General features: G+C 42.9%; 1 protein-coding gene and 1 long non-coding RNA gene across 3 annotated transcripts; one reads left to right on the top strand and one right to left on the bottom strand.

Annotated features, from left to right (window-relative positions):
• Window positions 1-78: 78 nt before the first annotated feature.
• LOC128851452 (uncharacterized) lies at window positions 79-27,852 on the bottom strand. Of its 2 annotated transcripts, XR_008448843.1 has the most exons (7): window positions 27,652-27,852; window positions 23,837-23,927; window positions 16,904-16,981; window positions 16,164-16,212; window positions 8,328-8,442; window positions 7,577-7,670; window positions 79-576 (listed from the first exon to the last, which is right to left on the bottom strand). It is a non-coding gene; the product is annotated as an uncharacterized LOC128851452 (long non-coding RNA). The 2 variants fall into 2 exon arrangements; XR_008448842.1 differs by lacking the exon at window positions 23,837-23,927.
• On the top strand, window positions 7,594-21,951 carry ASB4 (ankyrin repeat and SOCS box containing 4). The gene is made up of 5 exons (XM_009558859.2): window positions 7,594-7,878; window positions 11,556-11,855; window positions 14,772-15,262; window positions 16,807-16,920; window positions 18,619-21,951. The coding sequence occupies exons 1-5, from the start codon at window positions 7,665-7,667 to the stop codon at window positions 18,805-18,807; spliced, it is 1,308 nt and encodes a 435-aa protein (XP_009557154.1). The 5' UTR covers window positions 7,594-7,664; the 3' UTR covers window positions 18,808-21,951.

Raw genomic sequence — 27,852 nt, 5'->3', positions numbered from 1 at the left:
AGTTTACTAAACACATTCTAAAATTCAACTGGTTAAACCAAATATCTGTAATTTAATTTTTAAAGTACCCTCCTACAGAACCAGATTACAATTAATGGAAGAAAATTAATATTCCTGGAGGATATCTGATCTGTTTTTTATTTTAATCTCCAGACAAGCAAAATTGCACTCTACAGCCATCTTCATAGACTCTCTCAGGTGATGATGTGACAAGCTCAAGGGTCAGGTGTCTACACTCTAGGTATCCATGTTTGGATAAAGGCGGAAAAAGATTTTCTTGCCTGATCTGAGCATTGTCACCCTGCAAGAGTCACATTATCCTCCCAGGTGTCTCACTCCAGCTGGTAACTATCTTTGCACAGGTTTTTTAGGCTTCTCTGTGCCTATCAAGGAAAGAAAAGTCTGATCTTTAGAAAGGTAATGGTAAAAAATGAGTAACTGCATCTCGTCGTATATACTTACCCTTGCTTCAGAAATGTTCTCACTGCCTTTCCCCATGCAAAAAACTTCCACCGGCCTCAGGAGGAGAGGATACAGTGATGTGCAGGCTTTTTAGCCTGTTCTTCTCTTGGAGATCTATATGTCAAGCAGGAGTTAAAATGACACTTGAGGTTCCCATTTCTCAGAAGGACATACATTTTTTAAAAGATTTGGGCAGCATTAGAGTGATAAGTGAGTTAACTTGTCTGAAGGTTTGGTTATAAAGAGTCATCTTGAAATATCAAGGCATTTCTCTAAGAGCTTTTCAGGATTAGATGTGATTCACCATATATTTGACATGACTATTACATTGATACTAAAAGGTATCGACTCTCAAGGCTTTAAATCCTTCAGGACTTTCTCTTATATTAGGTCTGGGTGATCTATTGATGACAGAGAAAGCCCGCAGCACACAGCATGGTATTTTCCTGTTTCTTACATAATTATTTAAAAGTAAAAGTCCGGGTCATGATCTTTGTTTTAAATTCAGTCAGAAACTCTTACTGACTTAATTGAGAACATTGCTAGAAAAGGACAGACTATAAAAAGAATAAAAATGAGTTAAAAGAGGATTTGGCCTAGAGAACACAGGAGAAAAAAAAATAAAGCAAAAATAAAGCCTACATCCAAATCCTAGACAAAGCTTCTGAGAAAGTTGTGATTGGTCACTATGGCAACAGATTTTTAAATTGAAATAAAGTGCTTTTAATACTGCACATTTTTCTACACAGATCTAGTAGATGAACTCAGATCTCACTGAAGTGAGTATAATTTTACAATAGGTATTCTATATGATATTAGAAACACCACAGCACAGAGAATCAAAATATGAATAGCTATAAGATATGCATGTCTTCACTATATTACTGCTTCAGCCATTCAGAGGCTAAGGAGGTAAACGGTAACATCAGTTATTACCTCTCCTCGGGGAGTCTTTTAATAACTGGTGTAAATTAAGGCAACTGTTAGCTTAAATGAGAAATATTTTATTTTCTTGGTTTATATACAAATGGGCTCAAGTTGGTCAGTCAACATACTGAGCTTTATTCCACAGCATAAGAAGTTGTTCATACAGCCTCCACTCTGACAGGCAATTCCCTTCTCACCAGCTTTGCTCTCCATCCATCACAAATGTATCGAGGCCAAGACATCCTTGTATCATTCACACAAATTTTGGATATCTGTCAATAAGAACTGGAATTCCTGCTGTATTGTACCAATAAAACCAGCATCTAATATGCACATTCTGATTTAGACTAGCACAACTGCATTGTCACTTCTGCACCTAAGAACTTGGTCTGTTGCATTTGTGGGAGGTAGAAGGCGATCCTTTCAAGGAGAAACCATAGCAGTTTATGTTGCTTAGAAATGTAACAAATAGCCACTGTGCAGCAGGGGCTGATTTATCAGGAAAGGGCAGGAAGCACAGGCAACAGCAGAGATTGAAAACATTCATCAAAAGCGCTGGCAAGCGCAGGATGATTACAGAGCCACCACAGACTGGCACTGTCCCTGTCTGCCTCACCGCTGTACCCAGCCTTGTTTGTGATGTGCTGCTTGTCTCATGATATCTCATCTTCCCTCTCCACACATTCCACCCTTTCAGCAGATTTTTCCACATGCTTTGTTTTGGCATCGCTTCAAATTTAGTCCTTCAGAGCAGGAATCGTCTCACTCCTAGACTGCTTGATGGCTGTTCAAATAACGCCAGCACAGCTTCAGCAGAGTGTGTTCATATTCTTTGACACATTGGTATTTTGATCCCCAAAGACTGGCATTTTAGAGCAGTGGCAAAACTGGAGAACCACTATTGGAGTTCAGCCCCAGCCAGCCCTGCCAGGGAGCATGGCCAAGCAGCAGGCAGCTAGGCGTGAGACCGGGGAGGAGAGACACAGCCACCTGCACGGCTCTTTCTATTGGCCATGAATTATTTTTGTCTTGCTGCTGTGAAGGAAAACTTCTCTTCAAAGAATTGCTTTCCACATGCTTTTTTTAAACCCAAAGTCCATGCCTTACTTCACCAGGATGGAAGAAGTGGAAGAGATTCATATTTTAAGTCTGGTTGCAAACTCCCACTCTTTTAAATACTGTCAGATAATTTGACATCAAGTTGCATTAAATACGAGAAGAATTTTCCACTAAGCATAAATAGGGAAGATTTGGTTTTCCAATGCCTTGAAAATACTGTCCATCTGATTTTAATTGCTGTCTGCGTGCATGCATCCTGTTAACAACACATATGCTTCATATCAAAGAGAACCTACAAGCATTCCACCTGGGCAAAGATGAGGATTTTTTAACTTTTTTTGCAAAATAAGTGCATTTTTTGTATATTTTTATAGGACAACAAACTATTAATTATATTATCTTAGTAGTGATTTTTGAGAGATCATTCCACTTTTTAAAACGTTCTAAATTCAATAGCTAACATCCTAACACCAACAGCTAATCCAACCCTGAGCTTCTGGACATCCTAATAAATACAGTGATAGCAGAAATAGGAACAATGTGGAGAAACAGATCCCTGGAGCTGACAAAACCCATGGAAGGTTGGGCTAAGTTTTGCTATGCAGTTTTCAGATATAAAGTTCCATGACAGCAAAATCCAGCATTGTTGACATCAGCCTTTGGGTTTGTCACATGCTTGCACCTTAAGGCTTAAGCACCTCACTTGATCCATGTTTCTAAATTATAGTTGCTTTACTGAAAACAAAAAGACCAAGACTTTCAAACATACATAGGTTCCCAGCTTCCAGGAATTTGATGTCCGGGAAGTTGAGAGTTTTATGTTGAAATGCCTTTGTGCCTCTTGCATTTATTTGCCCTATCCCTACCAAATGAGCTCAAAACTGAAGTAACGCAACAAAGAACAAGAGGAGAATTCCAAGCTGCTGGTGCTAAGAAGGTTTCAGTTAACCAGTCACAGAGATGCATTCACCGAGAGAACTTCTCTCCAAAGATGATTTACAGCTGAGCACTTGGAGAAAAATATTTTGCACCTGGTACAGCTAAAGAGCTTTTTTCCTACTAAGAAATAAAGCAAGATGCATGGCGAAGATTTATGTAATCTTCACACTCAGAGTCAGCATCCTGGGGAGAAAATCAGATAAAATATAGCAATGGCTAAAGCAGGCAGAAAGATGTACAGCAGTGAAAAAAAATCAATTTCAATATTAGCAAAAGGATGTGTGATATGAATAAGTAAGAAGGTTGTGCTTAACCCAGCTTGGGAACTGAGAGCTGTCAAAAGAAAACAAAGGATATTCCTGGCAACACAAAGGATATACAAGGCAATACTGCCCACAGCGTGGGCAGCAGCGGGGCAGACCTGGCCTCATGCTGCAAGATGCTGTAAGGGCCACAGCAAAGCTAGGGGATTGTTATTCACTGCAGCAACAGTATTTTTATAAGCATGCGCTGTTCAGAAGAGATGAAAGAGTGGGATTAATTTAAGGATCTGCTTTTTGCCTCAGGCCCACAGATTTGATATTCAGTACATTTTCCTCCTTCACCCATAAAGCTCCAGAACAGGGCAGATTGCTCCTTGCAGAGGCTGTTACTACTGCTTAAGCAGCCCTTTTCAGCCAGCAGCTGCTGAGGGAAGGAAAGGGCAGAGTTGAAACCTCACTAGCTAAATGTGCCAATACACTGCTGCAAGGCTCAGAACTGGAGGCTGCAGGCAATGTTTCAAGGTCCCCTCTGTCACTGTGTTTGGTAGAACATTGCTAACAACCCTGCTAAAGCTGCAGGTAGGTGACCCTACATCTGTTATTGCTTTCCATGCCCTTCCCCACACCTAGTCCAGTTGCATCATCACCATCCTTTTAGAACATTTCTCCTTTCGACGTTTTTTTGCCTGCCCCAGTCTAGAGTTCGGGATGTTGGATTTCACCTTCAAAACTCTGCTCAAGCTTAAGGCTTTCTTTGTCTTCTGTGAGCACTCACAACTCTGATTTTCATACACATTCCTGTGACACCAATCATCCTTTTCATAATACCACCCCAGCAGTGTTCATGACAGCTCCAGGCAGCTTTCACTGGCTCAGCTATGCTGCTTGGTGCCTGACCTAATAAAGGACACAATCCACTGAAATCAGTGGAAATACTTCCCTTGACTTCAGTGGGCTTTGGATAACACCAATGGAGGGGGTCCTCTGCAGCCCATCTGAAGCCAGTGACAACAGTCCCAGCATGTGAAGTGGAAAGCAATGTGGACCCCAAGATGTTGTCTACTCTTTTCTTGTTTGCCACACCCCTTTACACCTGGTTCTTCTGACCTGCTGTAAGCACTTTGGAAGAGCAAATCCAGCCTGTCCTCATCAAGTGCAGTTGTTCACATGTCTACAGCTTGTGCTGTGAACAGGAGCATCATGTTATGTGGCACTGTGTGGAGCAGAAGGAAAGCTTAGGGGCAGGAGTTGTCTCTCTGGTACAAATATGCCCTTGTGTTATCAGTGTAATTGAGACAATCGATCTTAAATGTGGAAACCAGGTTTTCTTAGGGGATACAGTGTGTGAATGCACAGTGCCCATTACAGTGGCCTTGAGTCAAGCCTATAAATATTGTAAATACTATACTGTTATTTATATTAAACAAGGGATGGGCTATTGTTTCACTGTGAGGTGTTCAGAGTATTTGGCAGCCTGGGAGCTTGGATGACATCAGTTTTGACTTTTAAAATCAAACTGCCACCTTGTGGTATAGTGGGGAAGATGGCTGTAGGAAATCACACAAATAACAAAAATGAAGCTACATAGTAAAAAAATAGTCCCTTTGCCCCACCAATGATTTACAGTATTTATGTATTCTTGAATATATTTTGACTATACTTCAGCTAAATTAATAAATATGCTCATATAATGCTTTAAAAGCTCAATTTAACTTTTTGTGGTTTTTGTTAATGTAAAACATAAAATAATTTCCTCACTCTTGTATGTAATTGTACCAAAACCACCAGTGCACTCATATGAGTAGGTTTTTCAAGATTAGACCCAAATGTAGCTTACAGGAAAACCCTAACTATAAAGGCTATAGGTTTCTATAATTGTTTCCTTTTCTCTTTTAAGCTCATTAATGTTAAGAAAAATTTCTATGAGAATCAGAGCACGGCCACACCAAGTGCTGAAGGTGAACAAATCGTAGTGTATCATCTGATCTCAGCTGCTGTTCCTGTGCATGCTCTTGGACCATGATGGATATAAGGTAATTTTAATCAGCTTTCCCTTTCACTGTGGGCCAAGCCATCACAAATTGCTTCACCTTGCTTGTCAACCACGAGGAAGCACGATGGATCAGCAGATGCGCAGTAATCTGTTACAGCAACATGCTTGTGCATGACAACCTTCAAGCAGCAGACCAACATGGAGATGTACTGGCATGATCCTTTCAGCTAGATTGAATGTCCTTTTGTCATCTAATAGTATTTATGAAAGATGACAGATAAAAAGATAGTCCATTTAAAATCAAAAAGTGTAGCTGAGATGAACAACTGATTGCAGCCACATATTGGTGCTTTGTGCATTTGTGACTTTTCCGGAATACGGCGGTTTAAAAAAACAGGTGTGGGTAATAAGAAGTCCATAAGAATTTGAGTTCACATCTTGTCCCTCTGCTTATGCCAGACAAGCATTAACACTTTTTTTGAAGTGTGAAATGGACTCATCCACTACTGAAAGTAGCAAAGTTAGAAGGAGGCAGTATAAAGGTATCAGGAGTCCGATGCTGAGTCTTATCTTAAGTTAGCCTTGAAAGACCGAGATGAGCTGCCTGGGACCTATAGCACCAGAGCAAGCCATTCTCCTTCTCAGGGAATCAGTTTTTATAAAGTATTCTTCACCCAAAAGTACATGGGTAGAAGAAACTCATGAATTTCACAGTTCTCCATGAACTGCTGTCCTGTAACATTTTTGTTGAGCACTGGCTCTAGGAGAGTGAGCATTCCCATGGACCGAGGTCCTTCACGTCCTCATGGGACTGCTTGAGGAACCTGGCCCCTGGAAATCCCCCTGGCTGCTCTGACTTCCAGTATCACCATATTCACGCTTCCCCATCAGCACTCTTGGCAGCCAAACATGAAAATTTCTTCCTAATGGTTGTGGTGGAGTCAGCTTTGCTGGGTGATTTAAATCAAGGATGGATAGTCTCCTTCTAGCTATAGTCTCAACCAGTAGCCCAAATGGGTGATGCATGACAGGAGCTTATGCTAGCCATGTGTGGGTTTGCCTCTTCACAGACTGCTGTCAACACAGGGACAGGACAGAAAGAAAAAGGAAGGAGGGGGAAGTGTTCAGTGGGTGATGGTGTGGTGAGAGAGAAGACCTGAATTTAGGTGAAGGATAGGCAGGGAAAGGAGAAACACCTACGGATTTATGCAGTCTCCTGTGCTTGCAAGTGAGTTAATTCACATGTAAGTCCTCTGCAGTGTATGAGATCCCCCTGGCCGTACAGTTCTGCAGCTCCCTTATCCCAGCATTTTTCCTTCCAAGAAGGACTACTTGTAGACCCTGAGCAAGCTCTGGAAATCCTGCTTCTGCGGGAATTAGACAGCAGACTGAGCTAGACCAACACAATGATCCCTTGGGGCTTTATAGATCAGGCTACCTATGAAACCTGCACATTTGGGGGGTCTTGTGCTGGCTGGAGGAATGAAACCAAGACCAACATGCTAAATGCTCTCCTGGGGAAGAGTGAACTACCTCCCACAGCAAGAGTGACTTACAAATTTTTATTTTTTGTTCTGAAATGCACTCGTTAAAGGTAACTAGAGGCAGAGCATCATATCCCATTGCAGTCAATAAATCAGCAATGGTAACTATGAAAGGAAATGTGAACACTTCTCCAGCTGAGAAACAGCACCTGGGCCTAATATCTTTTAATGTGAATGTATGGCAGGAGCAGAGGGTAACCATGTAGTTAATGAAGCTTGATGTTTAGAAGGTCCATGGAGATAACTCATACTTTGGTATAATCGCTAGCTTGTCTATCCTTACTTTCATAAAAAGAGTGCTGTGATATCTAAGAGTGGCATTTCAATGCCTGAAATGCCCCTCATATAAATAGAACAAGCAGATCAGCATGACCAAGTGATAAAATTACCTTCTGGTCTTCAGGAACTTCAGCATGCAACTGTGCTATAGGGACCTCAGTGTACCCCTCTTCACAGCAGAAACAAATACATTTGGAAATGGATCTGGAGGAGACATACAAAGAAGGAGAGGATATGGAGAGGAAAATGACTCGAGCTGCAGCTGCCAAGGTGGTAAAAAAGAATTTTCTTGAAGCCCTGAAGTCTAATGACTTTGAAACACTGGAAGAGCTATTGAGCCAAAAGAAAATAGATGTGGACACCGTGTTTGAAGTGGAAGATGAAAATCTGATTCTGGCATCGTACAAACAAGGTAAATGTGGCAGCATTCACCAGCCAGGAAGTAGATGGGCTTGAGTGATTTTCAAGAAACTGTGGCCTTTTTTCTCTTCTGAAGCTGCAGTGTAAGGTGATTTGTAGGCAGTAACGTCTCAGTAGTTCATACAGCCCCAGTCACTACAGGAGGGGAGCTTATCAGCTGTACCCGCTGGGCTTGGTGGCGGGCAGGCCAGACAGAGATCAGCCTGAGCCTCTGTGCTGCTGAAGCAGCTGCTGCAGCTTCAGGAAGGTCCGGAAAGAGGAGCCCTTTGCCATTTCCTCACAGAGAATTTGGGTGCAAAGCCCAGAATAGACACGTGCAGGCTGAGTGTGGTGTATACAGTTCTTGCATGTACCCAGTCACATATACAGACCATTTTGAAACAAAATATTAAATCTCTTCCATTTTCAATTTACAGTAGTAGTACAGTGAATTCTCCCTACCTTATGAGAGCTGAGGAAATACTGCAGACTTTGGATGTTGCTGGAAGGGAGGAGATATATTTTTCAAACTGATGGAAAGTGAGGATGTGCTAGTTTATCAGAGCAGAACAGTCATCTGTAAAAACACAAGCAGAAAAGACATCTACTTTGGAGTGTAGAAAACTCAAAACAATTCTCAGCCAGACACTGAGTTTCCAAGAACTCATAACTTAAAGCAATAAAACAAGTTTGCTCCCTGCTAAAATCGACATATTTCATTACCTACTTGCTAACAGACTCTTTGTGTGTATCTAGAAAACAGTAATTACTAGCCTTTGCCAGAAGTTCATCACATGTGGAGATAAACACATCAAGTCCCAGTGACACAGCAAATGCTCTTTTTTTTCCTAAGACATAAAGATGGAACAACATCCCACCTCTTACCCTTTTCTGTGTTTACCTCTTATTTAATGATTAGCTTCTGTTCTTTTGATTTCACTAGGGAGGATGATGCAATTATGACATACTTCCCTTGGGGACAGTGTCTAAACTAACCTACATAGAGATGAATGTATCTTAAAACACTTTTTCTTCTGTCCTCTCAGTAGGCTGAGATGCAGTCTGGTTATGCTTCAAGACTACAGGATTAATGCATAGATTTTTAATTGTAGATCATTTGCAGACATTAACCTGTTCCTTATAGAGAAGTCTCTCCTTTCTCCAAAGTAGAGAGATAAAGGCACCCTGTGGCCTAAATCACAGCAGTGTATTCATTTGTCTGAAAGGCAGGAGGCACACATCAACGCTCATGAAAATTTTACTTTTATTCTGAGTCCCATGTAACTGTGATATGAGAGAGGGATCTTCTTGAGGAGGGAGAAGGGAGCAAAATTGAGCTCCACCATCCCATCATTCAAACAACCTAAGCTTTGCCAAAGCCCTGAGCTATGGGGTGGAAAAGAGATGCTATGGGTGTCAGAGTGGCTTTGCTTCCCCTCTTCCAAAGAGGCTGACAGCTCCCAAGGACATAGACCTTGCATGCACCGTGACATTTTAATGTTTTTAACCAATGAACCAAGCAGGCAAAATGAACAAGGCCTACCCTGGAGCCCATGTCTGCTTTCTGTTCAGTGCCTGGTCCCTGTCCCTCAGAAACATCTGCAAGTTTGGTCAGAGGACATGGGAGATGCTCACCCACAGCAGCACAGGAGAACAAATAAATGGTGATCTCAGTGAAATTGTGGCTATATAAAGTGATATCTTGGCTTTACCATTGATTTTCCTGCTATGATGTATCATTTATGGCTCACCTCTGGCCATAAACTTGAGGCCCATCTCCATGCAGGGCACAGCAGTGCTCCATATCTTGCTGGTAAGAGGGGGAGGGAATCTTTCATGTGAATTCAGATACGGACCTGATGTAAGAAATTTGTTCTGCTATATACATAGACTCTGGGGTATAGCCCACCTACTTTGTGCCCAGTTTGAGGACATCTGATGAAAATATTGTCTTACCAAAGCTGCTAACGTAACCTGAGTCAGCGGGTTGTGAGAGGGTTGAGTACCTGCAGAGGAGCCTGTTGCCCTGCTTGGGCACTCAGCTGCCCTTGGGCTGCCTGCTGTTGCCATTCGCTGTGTGGGTTCCTTCGAGACTGGGTTTAGTAGTCTCCACAATTTAGTCCTAAGGTGGGTGCCATGGTCTGTAGACATTTTCTCACACGCATTGTAGACTGTTTCTCACCCCTGACATATCATGCACTGTCACTAATAAATGCTTATATTGGCAAGGAACAAGTCACTACAGCCATGCCAGAGCAGGAGGTGCAGCTGTTGTCATGACTGTCCACTCTGTAATCTTTCCACGGAAATTAGCATTTTTCAGAGGCATACAAGAACTGTATTACTGGCACCTCAGAACATACCCTGAATTTAACTAGGAGGGAAGGAAAACTTTAATTCAAATCTTTCCCTGACATCAGCACTTTGTTTCTACATCTTTCCTTCCTGTCTATCTTCCTTCTGTCTAATACTGTAAATACTAATACTTCCTTCTGTCTAATACACATGATTACTGTAAAAACTGTATCTATGTGACATTAAGGTTGAAAAACTATATACAATTAGAGATTAAAAAATGAAAATTTGAATTAATATGACCTCATTATTGTCTTTAGTATTTTTTATGTCTTTTACATGATAACAGCATTCCACCAGGCATTCGTCCAAGGAGAAACAGATAAATCAAACCTAGAAAATTTTATAGGCACATTCTAGCTAAGATGCAGCTGCTGTATCTATAAGGAAAGGTGAAAGACGTTTAAGACTTCTTCTGCCCCTATACACATTATTACTGTGTTTTACTTTTTTTAAACAAATGATTATAGTAATTATTTCTGAGACTGTCTCTGTGCAGCCATTAAGCATGTAGCCTTATTTTCCTATTTTGGGAACAAATACTAAAGTGTTATTTGGTTTTACACTTGTCTGTAAGTAAAAAAAAAAAAATAAACAACCAAAAAAAAACCAACCAAAAAACAACCCACAGACCATTGTGAAATTTTCAGAGAAAAATCCAAACATCTTATAGCCAAAATTCATGCTAAAGTGTTGCTGCTTCTATTTGGCTCTTTGACTTAATTTGCATCAGCATCCAAACTCCTCAATCCGTGCTGCTCAGGGGCAGTAGTTGGCAGGAGGTCTGCAATACAGCTACAGCCACATTGCCAGTGATCATCCATGTACAATGCATCACTGGAGGTCTGAATCCAGCTCCTGACATGTGAGAACCTGTGATCTCCTACACAGGAACAGCAGGATGAGCTGTCTCTTGAGTCACTATCCTGAAGTAAATACTGCCTCCTTATTCCAATGCCACCTTTTTTCAGCTGTTGCTGAGTTGAAGATCCCATTTCCCCCATATTTTTTAGCTGGTAGCTTAGAGCTGATGGCTCTAAGCATATTTATTTTTAGTCTACACAGGTCACAAGAAAAACAAAGCTGCCTTCAGAGTACATCCACATGGGAATTATGCCTCCAAAAGGCAGGCTATCCAGCACACATTGTAAAAGTGCTAAATGAAAACGGAGTTATACTTGAAAGAACTTTGTGTACGCTAAGCTGTATCTGGTGAAATTATAGTAAGCTAAATCAAAACTCTAACCCCTTTTTTCCTCTCAATTATGCTCAGTAGGTGGATAGCCTAAAGAAAAGTCTTTGTTAAGGATGGTAACACATTTTCACTTTGTACAGGGTACTGGCTGCCTAGCTACAAATTAAAAATATCCTGGGCAACTGGACTTCATCTAGCTGTCATGTATGGACATCTGGAGAGTCTTTCAGTCTTGCTCAATCACAAAGCTACAATCAACTGTCGGCCCAACGGAAAAGCAGCAATCCACATAGCGTGTGAAATGGCAAACGTTGAGTGTCTAAAGATCCTTTGTAACCATGGAGCTAAGCTGAACTGCTTTTCAATGAGTGGGCAGGCACCTTTGCACTTCTGCACGACACGAACCTCCATGCCTTGTGCCCAGCAGCTGGTTTGGAGAGGTAAGGTAAAGCTCTAGAGGGTCTCTTGGGGACAGTGGGTATGGTCTGCAGTTTCTCTTAGGAGGCAATTTGTCAAAGTACGAGTGTATTTATCCCTTCCATACACAGCTAACTCACATCCTCATCTTAGACACCTTTTCCCTGTCTCTTTGAACAGTGGAAGTTTCTCTCGTCCTGATTCCTCATCCGACCTGTTCTTTTCTCTCCCTGGCCACCCACTCTTACTCCAGAGTCATTTCCCATTTCAGGGCCTCCTTCCCACTTCCCAGTCCATCCCTCAGCAGATAGACTTCTCTGAATCAGGGAGTTCCTATTTCTTCTTTTTTTCCCTATCTTCTTCCTCCAGGTTTACTATTGAGATGTTCTCACATGAAAGTCTACCCCTTTCCTCTTCTTTCTTGTTCAAATATCCTTGATCTCAGTAAAATTCTTCCAACTGTTTGTTTTTTGAGACTTGGCTTTGAAAAAATGTATGCAGTATTTCATACCATCTCTTCATTTGTCAGCAGCCAAACTCCTGCATCTATGTAGGTACTGGGAAAAAAAAAAGAGGTTATTGATATGAGATTTCTGTTTTCATGAAGTAAGATAATCATGTTATGCTGCTGATCATCTGTGAAAACTGAAGCTATGAATAGATGTAATTCTGGATAAAGATATTTGTGTCACACACAGTTATCTTAACACAAGGGTGCTGACTCAGGACATAGTAAAAGACAACCATAAAAAGTACAGCGAAGTCAGGCAGTTCAGATCTTAAGTTACAGACAGATTTCCACTATTTATCACACTGTGCCATGGCAAATGCTAATGCTTTTAGGGTATATTTTTTTCTCTACATATATATTTGTTGTTATGGAAGGCTCTTCCTGAGATGCAGAGCCTGAGTATGCTTTGCAGGCAAGGCAAGCTGCAGCCCTGAATGAATAACCACATCACTTTTCTTCTGCTGAAAAGATATGTATTATTTTGTTTGGTAGAAAGGAAAATAAATGCTGCCAGTTGTACCCTGCCCAAAGAAAACAGTCCTGACAGCAGGAGTTGAATTTGCTAACATGGAAAAACGCAATTTCTGACTCCTCTTCCTCCCTCCCTGTGCTTACGCCTCAGTCTTAGTGTATGTTTGGGCACGTACAGGCTTTCATGAGTTGGGAGAGGAGAGGGGTGGCCATGCAGAGTGCACTTACCCTTGCACAAGTACTTCATTGAAAGTTTGCCATCACCCCAGGTTCAAGGAGCCCTTGTCCACTCAGCTGTGGTCATTGACCACAGCACCCTCCAGCTCTGGAAGAAGCCCCTTGCCCCTCCAGCCTGCTGGCCCTGCCGCAGCTTGACACTGACTGCAGTTCTGCTTTGCTCTGTGACTGGGGTCTCACTGGCCTTCCCTCTTTCCTAATAAGAGGAGTTCAGTGTGATTCCTCCAGTTGTTTGCATTGCTTTACAGCAAATCACTTGTAGGAAGAAACACGGGCAGGCAGGCAGCAAGTACCAGCAGGGGCAGGAGCTTGGGAGCCTTGAATATGGTGTTCAGTTGCACCTCGAATCCTGTGTTCAGTTCTGGGCCTCTCGCTACAAGAAGGATGTTGAGGCTCTGGAGTGTGTCCAGAGAAGAGCAACAAAGGTGGTGAAGGGGCTGGAGAACAAGTCTTACGAGGAGCAGCTGAGGGAACTGGGGTGGTTGAGCCTGGGGAAGAGGAGGCTGAGGGGAGAACTTATTGCTCTCTACAACTGTCTGAAAGGAGGTTGTGGAGTGGAGGGAGCTGGCCTCTTCTCCCAAGTGACAGGGGACAGGACAAGGGCGAATGTCCTCAAGCTCTACCAGGGGTGGCTCAGACTGAATATCAGGAAAAAATTTTTCACAGAAAGGGTCATTGGGCACTGGCAGAGGCTGCCCAGGGAGGTGGTGGTGTCACCATCCCTGGAGGTGTTTAAAAGATGGGTAGACAAGGTTCTTAGGGACATGCTTTAGCGACAGACAGGAATGATTGGACTCAATAATCCAACAGGTCTTTTCCAACCTGGTGATTCTATGATTCTATGAGCCCAGGGACAGGGACAGGAGCAGGGACAGGGCCTGGGGCAGGGACAGGGACAGGATCAGGGGAGCTCCGGTGCAGGGGCAGGAGCAGAAGCAGAGTCCGGGAAGCCCTGGGGCAGGGGCAGAGGCGGGGGAGCCCTGGGGAGGGGCAGAGGCAGCATCAGGGGAGCTCCGGTACAGGGCCAGGAGCAGAAGCAGAGTCGGGGGAGCCCTGGGGCAGGGGCAGAGGCGGGTGAGCCCTGGGGAGGGGCAGGGGCAGGAGCAGGTGCTGCTCGAAGCCCCTCAGCCTCACCTCGCCGCTCGGCAGGTGGTGCTGTTGCTTCATCTGAGGCAGCCGCTCCGCACAGAGTAGTCCCTACCTGTCCCCAGCAGCTTGGAAACAGATCCAGACCCTCGGCGGGGCACTTCGGCGATGGAGTTTTTTTATATCACCTATGGATCTATCATAAAATGTCTTTTCTTCCAGGCTCGCGATTAATGGGGAGCTGCAGGAAGCATTCTCAGGGTATAGTTTAGAGCACAACTACTCTCCCGAGCGACAGTAGAGATCTCCTTTTTCCTTCAGCTCTTAATTTATAGGAAAAAGCATTTTACACAGAGATTGGACCTGCCTGCTGCTCCAAAATAGTGTTCAGATAAGCTCTTCTACTAGCTTGGGGCCAAGCTATCACTTCTGCAGCTGGAACCATAAATTTCCAACGGTTTCCTGGAGACTTAAGAAATGCAGAATCCATGTCTCTAGTTACTTGCGTTTCTACGCATGTCTTTCATGCCAGTTGCCCACCCTCACCTTCTCCTTGGGTAGCACAGCTCAAACAGAGAGATGGCCAAACTAGAATTTCATTACTTTCATGTTTTCCTGTCACCTTTTTTGACAGGAGCAAATGTGAACATAAAAACAAACAACCAAGATGAAGAGACTCCTCTGCACACCGTTGCACGTTTGGGTATCCCTGAGCTTGTGGCCTTTTATGTGGAACAAGGAGCACAGGTTGATGCTCTCAATGCCTACATGGAGACTCCTTTGGCCTGTGCAGCCTATTGGGCCCTTCACTATAAGGATCAGATATACAGCCCTGATCACCACCTCATCTGTCGGATGCTCTTAGACTATAAAGCTGAAGTGAATGCTCGTGATGAGGATTTCAAAACACCACTCCACAAAGCTGCATGGAACTGTGATCATGTCCTGCTGCACATGCTGCTGGAGGCAGGAGCAGAAGCAAACATCATGGATGTCAATGGTTGTGCACCCCTACAGTATATCATAAAAGTGACATCTGTGCGACCAGCTGCCCAGCCTGACATCTGCTACCAGCTACTACTGAACCATGGAGCAGCTAGGATATATCCACTGCAATTCCACAAGGTTAAGAGTGGCTTCCTACTGTAGGGGTATGGAGAGGGGTGGTGTCTTGAACAGGAATGGGATGAGAGATCCAAAGTTTGGGGTTTGGCAGTATCTTGATTTGCTGGTGTCTTGTAAAGTATAGACCCAAAATGCCCAAACCCTTGTAAGCCCACCTGTTGTAAGAATGGTATCATTCAACTGAAGTGAAATTACTGTTGCTAATGCCAGAAACCGGACCCAGATACCATTTTTGTTCTTAACCGGCTTGAAATCCCACACTCTAAATGGTAGTTCAAGCCTATTTATTCTGAGCTGTTTCACTTTCCCATTTCAGAAAATCTACATGCCTTTGTCAAACCTGCCTCCATATAGACTTAGCTGGCTTATACAAAATGCATATTTGGCATCTACCAAAGACTGGAGATCAGACTAGTTGATTCAATTTGTCACTTCTGACCTTTAAAACTCTATTCAAATCTATTCCAAATGAAATGGATCTCATTAAATCTTTGGCTCATTCCTAGGAAATGTCAGAAATTAAGGGGAAATTCTGGGCCTGGGTTCATAGTTGATGAGAAAGAAAAAAATAAAATAAAATTGCAGGATCCCTCCCAATGACCTTCTAGGTCTGCAAAGCCCAGGGCACCGGCTGGTAAGTTTATTATATCAGGCAACTAAATAAGCCTGCTGCAGTCAGGACTTACACTGTCTCCTCCAGTGCCCTAAGCAACATTTTGCATGTCCTCCACTGTATATAAAAAGTTTGAATATGCCAAGCAGCCAGAAGTCTTCAAATGAAATGCCAAAGTTTTGGCTTTGCCCTCTTGAGCTGAGGATGAGCTGGTCCTGTCTGTAACAAAACAACAGTTAATCTTCTAGAACATGTTTGAGAGTCAGATCTGGGTTCTCCTCTTCCTACCTCCATTGTTGCTTGAAGTGGGTCTCCCTTCCAAACCATCACTTGACATCTGTAAAATATATAGGATGATATTTATCTCAGAGGGATGTTCTGCTGTTTTGTTTGTGAAAGCCTGTCTAATGTGTGGAACAGAACTGTGCATCATACAATGTGAATGCAAAGTGTTATTTCATAAGTGTGAGTGACAGTAGACTGTTTTCTTCCCACCGGGCTAAAGTTACTGGGTAGACCAGTTGTTTCCAGGGCATTTTTTTCTGTTCCTGTGCTGCATGAACTGGAGCAAGGACTTTGTGCATGGCTTTACCTGGTGTCAAGACACTCAACCTAGCTATGAACGAGTTATTTCCAGATTCAGGTGAAAAAGCTACCCCATCAGCAAGCTAGACTGCTCTGGAGACCTAAAACAGTGTTTCTGTATGGTGTTAAACTTGGGTGTGCACAGCTCCACCGGGAGCTTGCCTGAGGTTTCTTGCTGTACTCCCACTGAGCAGTGTGTACAGGGCTTGTCTTTTGCACCTCCAACTTTATCCTCTCGTAATGCTTTGGCTGTGTCTGTCTCAGTTTGCCACTGCCCAGTGCCAAGCATCCAGGTTAGCCTCAGTTTTTCAGTGCTACTCATTTTCTCTATGCATCCTGCGTGCAGGTGCTACAAGCCTGTCATTCCCATCCCAGAGCTGTGGAGGTTGTTGTCAATACCTATGAACACATCAAATCAACATCTAAGTGGAAAGCAGCCATACCTGATGACATCTTCGAGGTAAGCTCTTCATGAGCTGGAACTGCCGAAAATCCAAGCTCATCATCTGCATTCTCTATACCTGACCAAAGAAAAGTGAGAAAGCTTTTGAAAGAAAAGAATGTCTCAGAGGATTTGGGACTTCCTCAATTTTATTACTGATGTGACAAAAGCGTATCACTCACTGATATATTTTGAGAAATTTTCATTGCAACTCTATCCTTTTGAGCATCCCCTGTCAGGGATGCTGCTGGAGCCGAGATGTCCCTGAACTTAGAAAGTGCAAAGATTCTGGCTGTCATTGGTGTCTCTTCAGATCTGTCAATGAGTGTATTTATATTTTTTTTAGGTCAGCAAATGTTTCAAAAGTACTGTGTTATATGTGAATAACTACATATTTAGGTTCTGTTGCATGCGTTGGGTTTCTGTGAGCAGGACTCTTAGCTGCAAATATAAGGGAGAATTTAAATGAGAAATAAGAGATCAAAGAGGGAAAGATGTCAAAAGGCAAAATTGCAGCACAAACTACATGCTTTGACTTTACTTCAGCTATCTGTATAGTACCAATATTCTATTTAAAACTAGTTTTTCATTAATCCTGGGATCTTTCAATATTTTCAAATCAGTGCTGAAGTTAAGTACAGCAATATCTGCTACACATTTTCAGTGCTGTTTAGGGAACACCATCTCTATTATAATGCAGTTATATAGCCAAAGGAACTGTGAAACTAATTGTTTTTTTCAGGTCAGCTTTGTTCAGAAAAAAAAAAATCTAAGAAACCATTTATATGAACACAAAATAAATTTTAAAGGTACTTTTTCACATGAATATAATACTAGCAATAGTAGTAGTAGCAGTAGTAGTAACAGCTTTACTAAGCTATGAGTGTGCTTAGAAAGGAAATAACTAATTTTTTTCTCTGAACAAATAATTTAATTTGAAACCTCGAAACATTCTTATTTGGAAAATTCTAAAGTTGTTCTATTTCTTCACTGAGATTGCCATTTTTGTTGTCAAAGCTCTTTGCCATATCTGACCTGAAATCAAAGAAAAAGAATTTTCATTGACACAAATCTGTACTTTTCAATACATAAAGTGTGCCTGAAAAAAGTGTAACCAGATCTGTCAAGTAACAAGGCTAAAAAGCAAGATCAAGCCATGTGCCGTAGCATGTATTTACTGTTTGCTTCTTTTACTTTAACATCACTTGTAAGCATATGTACTCTCTTCTTGTGGGGATGCAAATTTATTCGTTCTAGAAGGCCACTGGGGCAATGAGCAAGACCAAATGCACGTTGCCATTCGCAGCCCCAGCTAAGCCATCGGCAGCACCAGCACTACGCATCCTCACTGCCCCATGGTCAGGTTTAGGGGATTAGCTCATCCATGTTCACTGGCCCTGAGCTGGCTGCAGCACCTATTCAGTTCAGGGCTAATACCGCAGAAGAACTCCCACCTCAAAATGATGGATATAAGACATACTAATCCTAAAGATTTCATCATAGTCTTTTTCTTAGCACTAAATATTTGAGGCAAGCGTACGAATTTTGTGCAGGCATTGCACTAAACCAAGTCCCTGGTGCTGGGTGTGCCTCCAGGGGACAGGATGGTTGCCTGTGCTTTTTACCTCGTTCTGCCAAGGGCTGTACATAGGCAAGGGCAAGGGAGGGAGGGAAAACAACCTCAATACCCTAAAACATGATTGTGTTTTTTTTCAGCGGCACCAGGATTTCTATGAGTCTTTGTTTGCTGTGTGCAGCAATTCACCCCGGTCACTCATGCATTTATGCAGATGTGCTATTCGAGCAATATTGTCAGAAAGGTGCCACCGAGGAGTCCCGTTGCTATCCATCCCCCTGTCCATAAAGAAGTACTTGCTGCTGGAACCAGAAGGAATCATCTACTGAGCTACAGCAGCACCGGCACTGGAGTCTCCCTTCCTGGATTCGTGTGCCTCTGTGGGGTGCTGGAGATCCAGGCACAATTCTGACATAGTCCTTCACTTGTGTATGATATCAAGCCAGCCTGAAGCCTGGCTGGGATTTACTGCCTCTCCTCTGAGCTGCTGTTTTTCCCTGTGCTAAGGAATCGCAGCTGCAGGCTATGAGTCACAATCGTGAAGGCAGATCAGGAAAGCCCCCCCCAACAAACAAATACAGGAGAACATGCTTTCATGCTTTGTTCTCCCAGTGTAAATGATGCTTCTGCTGCCTCTGGTATTGGTTTTGATGCTTGCTAAATAGCATTCGATTCAGCCTGAACAACCTTTGATACTGTTTCACTGTAATTTTCTTCAGCTGTCACTTTAAGAGTAAAAGAAAGGATATCATCAAAAAATAGGACATTTATTAGTGTCATAGAAATGCTTTCCCAGAAAGAAATGGACAAATTTCTTTGAATCGTGACCACAGACAGGATTCCAGGATTCTCCATAGTTTCCTGTGGACTGACTCTCAATTCAACTTTAGTTTGCTGTTCGCTACACCTGTCTGTATCTTATAAAGCTTTGTCATAGTAATATCCTTTTTAATTGTAAGAAATTTATATTTATATTTCCGTACCTTGCTATTCATGCCCAAGTAGCTTTTAGCAGATATTGTCTCTGTTTCTGCTCTCACTGTGACTGACAATAATTTCACGCCCTAGTGTTGAGAATGCAGGTAAAATGGACTTGCCCCTGTAACCTGCACAACTGGGCTTACTCCCATACATATATCCGTCAGGATGGAGTTGGATGGGATCTGGGAAGAATACAAGGCCTTCTTTTCATTGACTATGCATGGAATCTAGTCTGCTAACATGGACTACACACCTTATTTTTTTGGCAGCTAAGCGCAGGTGAGAGGATTCCCACCTTAACTGAAAGGTGTTTCAAAGATGATGATGTGTTGGCTGTGCTGTTACAGACCTGCCTGTCCTCTGACTTGCAGATCCAGTGCTTTGGGATCTGTCAGTGCTGGTTTCTCTGCTTGCAGAAAACCTTTACTCCTGACCAAGCTGCTGACTCCAGTTCAGCAGGACGAAATGCAGGGCAGAGGCAGTTCAGATACCAAGTGTCCCACAGCAAGTGTGTGATCTGACCTACAGAAAAAAACCCAAACATTTTTCTTCCCTTTTTTTAGTTTGATGCAATCTATCTGGCTGTTCCACTTTTTTAAGACCCTGACAATTCTGTGTTCTGCTGAAAGGGAGGTGAGCTGTGCCTACCACTGTGAGCCAGTAAGTCCTGACTTCTCATTGCATCTCTGACTGTGAAGCTGTCGATCCTTATCATTATTATTATCCCTGTGCAAGAGAGCCCACAACACGTTAGGCTCTTCCCAGCTGGACAGGAGCAGTCAGGCTGTTCACTGTTTCTGACAATAACAGCACTTGAAAAAATGTACAGATTATTTGGTGTTATAAATCACTTCTCTTTCTTTTCATCTCAGTTTTCATAAATCAAAGCTTGTTCGCTGTGTTGTAGAGAATCTAATTCATTAGTCTGTTTATGTTTAGATAGACAGCAAATTAGATTGCTATTTCACAGTTTCCGGTTCCACCAGAGAATTTCAAAGACAACACAGACCATGAGAAAATGCTTCCTCATCTGAAGCTGTAATATATGTCCCTGCAGCTCACGAGATGAAATATCTCTAGAGATTTACAGAGTTATCATAGAATGGTTTGGGTTGGAAGGGACCTTAAAACTTACCTAGTTTCAATCCCCCTGCCATGGACAAGGACATGTCCCACTAGACCAGGCTGCCCAAGGCCTCATCCAACCTGGCCTCTCTATCAGAGACACTACAGTCATTTACAGGGGAGGACAAAGAGGGTCTGGGGTAGTTTGTCGGTAGAGAAATCCACTTAAGGCAGTTCCGGGTTAGTGGGATCCACTGAATTCTGCACTGAGGAAAACCAGTGAATTTGGAAGGGCAGAGAAAGCTTGGGTTATCTAAACCCAATAATTTTCTTTGCAATGTGCCTATGTAAGTCAGGCATGAGGAAGAGGATTTGCAAACTGGTCAAGGCAAGAAAATGTTTGTTGTTTTTTGTACAGTCTGACAATGGGGCAAGCTGAGTAATTCAAGAGAGACAGACGGAGGTAGTTGATTTTATTTGGAACACATCCCTGCTCTGGCTGTTTCTGGAAGTAAAATTCTGCATCTGGAAGAGGGAGGTTTAAGTCAGAACAAAGCAACGTTTTTTGACCTGTCTTAGTCAGGTCTCTCTTGCTGAGAGAGAAGAAAAAAGGCTGTCACCAGTGTTCCTAAATTCCCTCTGATCCTCCCCCTCTGCAGTGAACACACTTAATTTTTATTCTGTGGGCACCCAGCCTCACTTCCAAGCTTTGTACCAAGCAGGTGCCAGATTATAGCCATTGTCGTATCTGACAGGGAGCACAGTGGGATCAGACTGATTATAGTCATAGGAATTTGCAAGCTGTTAAAAACACTGGAGAACACCCCTATCACATAAAAAAGACCTGATTGATGCACTTTAATTGCTTCTGTTGTTAGAGTTACAAAAACCAACAGTAAGCAAACTTTATTGTTTGTTATCTTTTTAGCATTTCTTTCTTTTTTTTGCTCTTTCTGTACTCTATCCTCATACAATGGATGGAATTGCTCGTGTGAGGCATGGGGGTACCTGATAATAAGTCTATCATTTATTAAATCTATTGGATACACAGTCTTCTTATTTTCACCTAGTGCTGATGCTTTGAAATTTTGTGCTCTCATATAATTCCTGATCATGCTTTTGTGTTTTCAAAGCTGTAACAGATTGGATGGCTGCAGGTGGAAAGGATAAGAGACCAAGTTGTCACCCCTACACTGTAAGTTTGAACCTAGTCATGACGTGAAACAACAGAAAATTGTTTTCAGGGTTGTTTGGTGTCTTCTGTGAAATCAGTTTCTTTTTGCCATTTTGCTTCTTAGTAGAGATGCAGTCATGTTTGAGACATTTCCACTGCATTTCACAGCCTATTAGAATATTTAAAGCACAGACTGGCACAAAGAATAAACTATACTTTCCCATTGGCAAGCCTTTCCCACAGCTCCCTTAGTGATTTCTCAATGGACAACAATAAGATTACATTTTTTGGTCCTCATGCTCTTTAAGAGGTGCACATGAAGAGATGTTGTTAAGCCACATGCAGTGTTAACAAAGGAAGTTATTCCATCTATGAACACAGAGACCCTAGGTATGCTTTTGTGGGTCAGTACAGAGCTATCATTCAGCTGTTCATGGAAATACAGGCACCCTCTTTGTAAACTGCTCTTGTAATAGTTTTAAACCTAGCCCCTGACGTCTGATCGGATCTAGCTTGACTCACAACTCCACTGGTTTCTCCATGGACAGCATGTAGGTGAAACACAAGTTAGAGTAAATCTAACAGTGCTCAGCAATGTATTTTCCTTCAAAAACTTTATATGTCAGTTCATATTTAGTCTTTAGATACAAGAACAATGAGCCCAGAACAGCATGGCTGGGCCACCTCTCAAACACTGCTGCTTTCCTGCTAGCCTGATGCCAAGCAAAGGAGACAGAGACTGCAAAGCAGAAACTCAGGACATTGGAAGTGGAAGCAGTAACTTTGACCAGTTCCTGCTCAGCCTTCAGCCAACATGTCCTTAAAACCTTCACCACCCATCCTTGAGACAGGCTAGTTTTCCAGTGCTGCTGGTGGCAGGAGGGGAAGGATGTGTCTTCAGCTGCATTTTAATGTGTGCAGTGGTATCAAGACCACACTGCTTGCACAAGGCTCAAATATGTGATAAGGATGTCTTTTCTCCATAAAAGTGGCTTCGGATGAGTATTGACAACTGTGTGCATACAGGCTGGTCCCAGAGGTGATACATGTTTTGTTCATGTGCTCCTTACTTGTACTTTAAGTCCATACTCAAGAGTCAATATCACACACCTGTACTCAAAACCAAGCTACCTAATGAGGATCTATTGCTTGGCTGAATGGCAGCAATATTTAGCCTCTGAACCTTCTGCACAAAAGGTGTAGGTTCCACATCCTTCACTCCCCTCATGATGACCACACCAAGAAGAATTTGCATTATAAAGAAGAAAAGACTCCAAGCCCAGACCATAAATGTGGGCCCTCAGGGGCACCTGGCACAGGCAGTTAGGATCTCCATGTCTTTTTACCCTTCACATTTGAAAAGCTGACAGGGGAAGGGAATGGGTTACCTGCACCCCTTTTCATGCTCTTACTTGACATTGTCACTCGAGGCTGTATGGAGGATGGTGAGGCTGTGGTATGTCTTGAAAGTTTTTTGGACCAAAACTCCTGACTACATGAAAGCAGAATGGTGTTGAAACGCCCATTTGAATTCTGGCAGCTCTGCACAGGTCGGTGTGTGCATCAGTACTTGTGTGCATGGGCGTGGGTGAGGAGACTTGCAGAGAGATCCCCATCAAGATTCAACCCGAATCAAGATATCAGAGCTCAAACCTATAAGTTGCTGTAAGTGTTTTGGCATCAATGAAATTTTACTTCTTCAAAACCACTAAGCATCTTGAAAGACCATTTCTCTTCTTTCCATGGGGCAATATCTTACACACCATACATCAGTTTTGACAGAATCAAGTTAACTGCTGTGATCATGAATCTATATGAATCTCCTAGACTGAACAAGACTGACAACTACTTTTGTAAAATGTCAGAAACACAAATATTAGGGGATAGAGGAAAAGGTATGGTCTGCCATCAAAGGTGGCAGCTTTACTTTTAGCTTCAAGTCCTGCTGGACCATTTACAATGATAACAGAGGCCTGACTCGTTTTTATTTAAGGAATGTCTTTTGAAAGTGTGCTAATGTTTTTGGCAGCAGATTTTGCTCATGGGACAAATACCTTTAAATTAAACATATAAGAGTTCAGTCTTTAAGATTGGAAGGAAGATTGAAGCAGTCTGGGGTAGCCTATGCTATTACATACCTTTATTAAACTCTCAGAAGCCAAAAAGGCATACCAGCTTTTCAGCGCACTGGAAGGTTTGCAGGGCTCTTGAAGGGCTGCTGCTGCTTTTCTGAAATGTTACAAGATACAGATGGGTCGCACACAGCAATATTTCCATTTACTTTCAGGATATGGCAGTAGAATTTCCCTGTACTCCCTAGGGTCTTCTCTTCTACTAAATGACAGTGCAGAACGTACTATTAGCAGAGCTGCCAAAGCCTACCTAGCGTCTGACACCTTGACCTCCCGAAGAATTATTTTGAAGTAGTGGAAAGATCTACCACAGTCTCTATTTGTAGAACGGCAGGGACCTCTGGTATAGCAGATGAGTGGGTCAGAAAAGATTGCTATATACAGCAACTGTCAGACAAAATTGGTTGGCTGCTCAGAAATTTGTTTCTGACTATTTCTCCAAATGCATCTTAAGCTTCATGAGACACCATGTGGAAAGGTGACCATGGATATTACGCATTCCGATGACCTGTTTGATTTTAATACGTGGTTAACATTTTCTTAGCACGTGGAAGCTATGTGTTGCCCTTTACCTTGCACAGGCACCCTATGGAGTGCTGCTAAATCACAATTAAAGGGTTTGAAACAAGGACAGTAGGGCACACGATGATTTCTACACTAATGATGAAACATTCAGTTCTGTTCTTTCAAGCTGGAGCTGGCTAGGGATGCTTGTATCAGCCTTTTGCCTAGTGCCAGAATCACATTGTATTTTAGCTCTGTAACAGTGCAATTGATATGGCTGCTTAGGCTATTCGTAGTGCAATTAGCGCTGCGTTAGTTTAAGTCAATATTAACTCTCAGTGGGAAATTGTACTGACTGTGTATAACCATAGGCTTGGTGCCTATTTGCTGGGGGAAAAGAGGAATTAATCCAGACAACTTTGGTAAGAATGGGGATCTTTGCCTAGAATCATAGAATCATTAAGCTTGGAAAAGACCTCTAAAATCATCAAGTCAAACATAACCCTGCCTACTAAACCATGTCCCAAAGTGCCACATCTACGTGTTTTTCAAACACTTCTAGGGAAGGAGACTCCACCACTTCCCTGGGCAGCCTATTCCAATGCTTCACCACCCTTTCAGTACATAATTTTTTTCTAATATCCAATCTAAATTTTCTCTGGTGACCTATTCCTGATAACCCTAAAAAATTCCTACTAGTTCATCAGGGACTAAGAATAAATAACTGCTAAGATCTGAGGAAGAAAGTACAGGAACAAAAGAGCAGCAACACTCACAGAAAGTCTACTTTGTAATAATGGGCTGTAAAGGAGGGGACAGAATTTTGTGCCCTATAAACACATGGGCACTGGTTCACACAGTATGAAAATGCAGGCATTGCTGAAGGGCAAGGCAGCGCCTGGGCAGACTACAAGCACATAGTGTGCTGGAGAACACAGGTGAGGAGACACCACTGCAGTGAGGGCAAAGCCATTTCATGACATAAAGCAACACAGGTATTTTAACATCCATACAGAGTGAAAGTGACCCTAAAGACTGAGTTGCAGTGAAGTCCACTGGATTACATCTATCTCCCAAATCTGAGCCAGGTGAGTTTGTTCTGCTGTTTCCAAGTTCACTTCTGGGGTAAGAAAGTGCATAGTTGCCCTGAACTCAAGGGTAACCTGTCTGCCTGTGTCCACGGTGAGCACACCTCTTGGCCCCAGCAGCTCTGAACTAGACCTTGCTGGAAATTTGCTGGAAATCTGGACCCCAGTCTGTCATCTGGATCCATTTCTCCTACATCCGTGCCCTTTCCTCCACCATAAATCCACAGAATTTCAGTGATTTATTTATTTCTTTCTCAACTTATTGTGAGTTTTCATAGATTTTCTTTGGGATAGTTTTCATGACACACTGTGAAGGGAGTTTGTTCCCGTGTGCTGCAACAAGACACAAACAAAATCAAATTCTTCTCGACTAAGGGAGCTTCAGCCAGCTGGAAAGAGAAGATGTAATACATTTTTATCTGTAACTTTTGGGGTTTTATATGTTAATACACTGATGGTGTAATTTGCAGCTGTTGGGTAGATGGAGTACAGTACGAACCACAGCATTACCTTGGTCTTAAAGGTCTCTAATGCAGTCAAGCCCAGTGTGACTTGCAGAATATGCAGCATTCCAGCCTAAAATTGAAATTCAATTGCCTTTCTATTTTTGTTGGATTACTTTAGAAATTATTTGGAGAGTTTAACACAGGAATCTTTAGTTCCTGCAATAATTTACAATATTTGCATATTATTGCAGTGTTTCTCTGTGTGCTCTGGTGCTCATTTTGGAGTGTGGGTACAGTGGGCAGAAAAGGTGGCAAGCACCAGTTGCGGTGCTTGGGCAGCTGGATTATCCCAAGGATATGGATAGGATAGAGGTGTATACGATCTCCTCTCTGGCCATGTAGTCTCTGGCATGTGAGATAGTGCCTGATCCCCAGTTCTACCCCATCACTGCACCTTCTTCTAGCAAGTGCACTGCTAAGGCCCTGCTGGAATAGAGTTGCTACCCCTTTCTGCTCCCCCATAATCTTGCAGGTTTGTGCCTCTCTTCACCACCTCTGTATTTCCTAACCTGCAGGAATCTGTTTACCCAGCCTGCTGAAATAAAGTCTTCAGTCAAATGCCTCTAACGCATATGGCAGGTGGATGAAACCCAGATGCTGGATGGATGGATTTTGGGGAGCAGGCAGTGTGCTTTATTTGGTTCAGCACCAACTGAGGTAAGCTGTGCTCACACATTTCACCTGCTAACACGGTGGGAGGTTCCTACCCTGGAATCAGAAACATGGTGGAGACTCTTTGTGCTGCCAGCTTTACCCAAAATCAAATGCTGCATCCTCCAGTGGTGTAGAACAGACCAAGGTACAGACCACCTACCTTGGCTTCTAATGACACCAGGACTCTCTAGAGATTTATCAGCAAATCCCTTGTTTATGAAGCTATTTATCTCTGGTGGCTACTTTCTGCACCGCTGGAGCAGTGGTTGCACCCTGCCCTGGCCAAGCCACTTCAGTCTGGGTGCGTGGAAATGGGCAGACACAGCAGGGAGCTGAGCAGGCAAAATGAAGGAATTCAGATGATCTGTGTAGGGGGTGAGGGTGGGTGAATGGGCGAAGAACTGAGGGAGGAAGGGGAGAATTGACATTAGAAGTGATGTGGATTTTCACATGGTGATCAATAAATGTATCAATAAACAAGGCAGAGTGATCATGCTTACGGAGAGGCAAAGCCCAACAGCAAACTAGAAGAGAAAAAATAAATCCAAAGAAAGAAAAAAAATTAGCATTGCTTATTTAACAAAGAGGATCAGCATTTTGAGGGCTGTAAACTGTGTCTTGTAATACTTGAAGGTGACAATGTTATTTTGAACACAAGATTCTCCACTTAGTCACAGTCAATATTTCTGCGTGCTCTTCCCCCACCCAGGCACATCCACAGGCTTGTCCCTTGCATGAATGACTCATAAGCCAGCAGCCTGAGCTTCAGCCCCTTCCAAGGGAAGCAGCCTCATCCCAGTGTGGGCTGCAGTCCCTTCAATGAAAAGCAGCTGCAAGTTTAGGGCAAACATGAACAGTTTCTCCTGTATTTGTCTCCAGGGGCTGCTGACTCTCAGAAGGAACTTAACAAATGGCAAATAAATAGGCAAATACACAACCTTATCCCAGGTAGACGCATGGCCTTTAGCAAGCCTTAGACAGACACCCAGACATGGCTGCGGGGAGCCAGCTACCTCCGTAAACCAACTCTCCTATTTCTATTTCCAGCTGATTGAAACTCCACCAGTACCTGGAACGCTGTGCTGCAGTGTTGTCCTCTCTTGCAGCATCTCATACAGCACCCACGCACCTCTGTGCTTCAGGGGCGTACCCGAACTGCGCACCCGGTGTCCCCTTAATGTCCCTGTCCCTCTTCCATCCTTTCAAGAGCTTTGATGAAAGGTTGGTTCTGCCTGGAGAAAATAAAGATGAAGGACTGCTTTTTCAGCTG

Source organism: Cuculus canorus, chromosome 2, assembly GCF_017976375.1.
Source record: "Cuculus canorus isolate bCucCan1 chromosome 2, bCucCan1.pri, whole genome shotgun sequence".
Lineage (NCBI taxonomy): Eukaryota > Metazoa > Chordata > Aves > Cuculiformes > Cuculidae > Cuculus > Cuculus canorus.
The sequence above is the reverse complement of the archived record's forward strand: the minus strand, read 5'-3'. Positions and strand labels throughout refer to the sequence as shown.

What these genes read in the sequence shown, in the direction of transcription:
- ASB4 (XM_009558859.2), top strand. Translation starts at nt 7,665, where the DNA reads ATGGATCTGGAGGAGACATACAAAGAAGGAGAGGATATGGAGAGGAAA. An exon ending in TCTGGCATCGTACAAACAAG is followed by an intron (nt 7,879 to 11,555) that starts GTAAATGTGGCA and finishes CACTTTGTACAG; the next exon opens with GGTACTGGCTGCCTAGCTAC. An exon ending in TACCTGATGACATCTTCGAG is followed by an intron (nt 16,921 to 18,618) that starts GTAAGCTCTTCA and finishes GTTTTTTTTCAG; the next exon opens with CGGCACCAGGATTTCTATGA.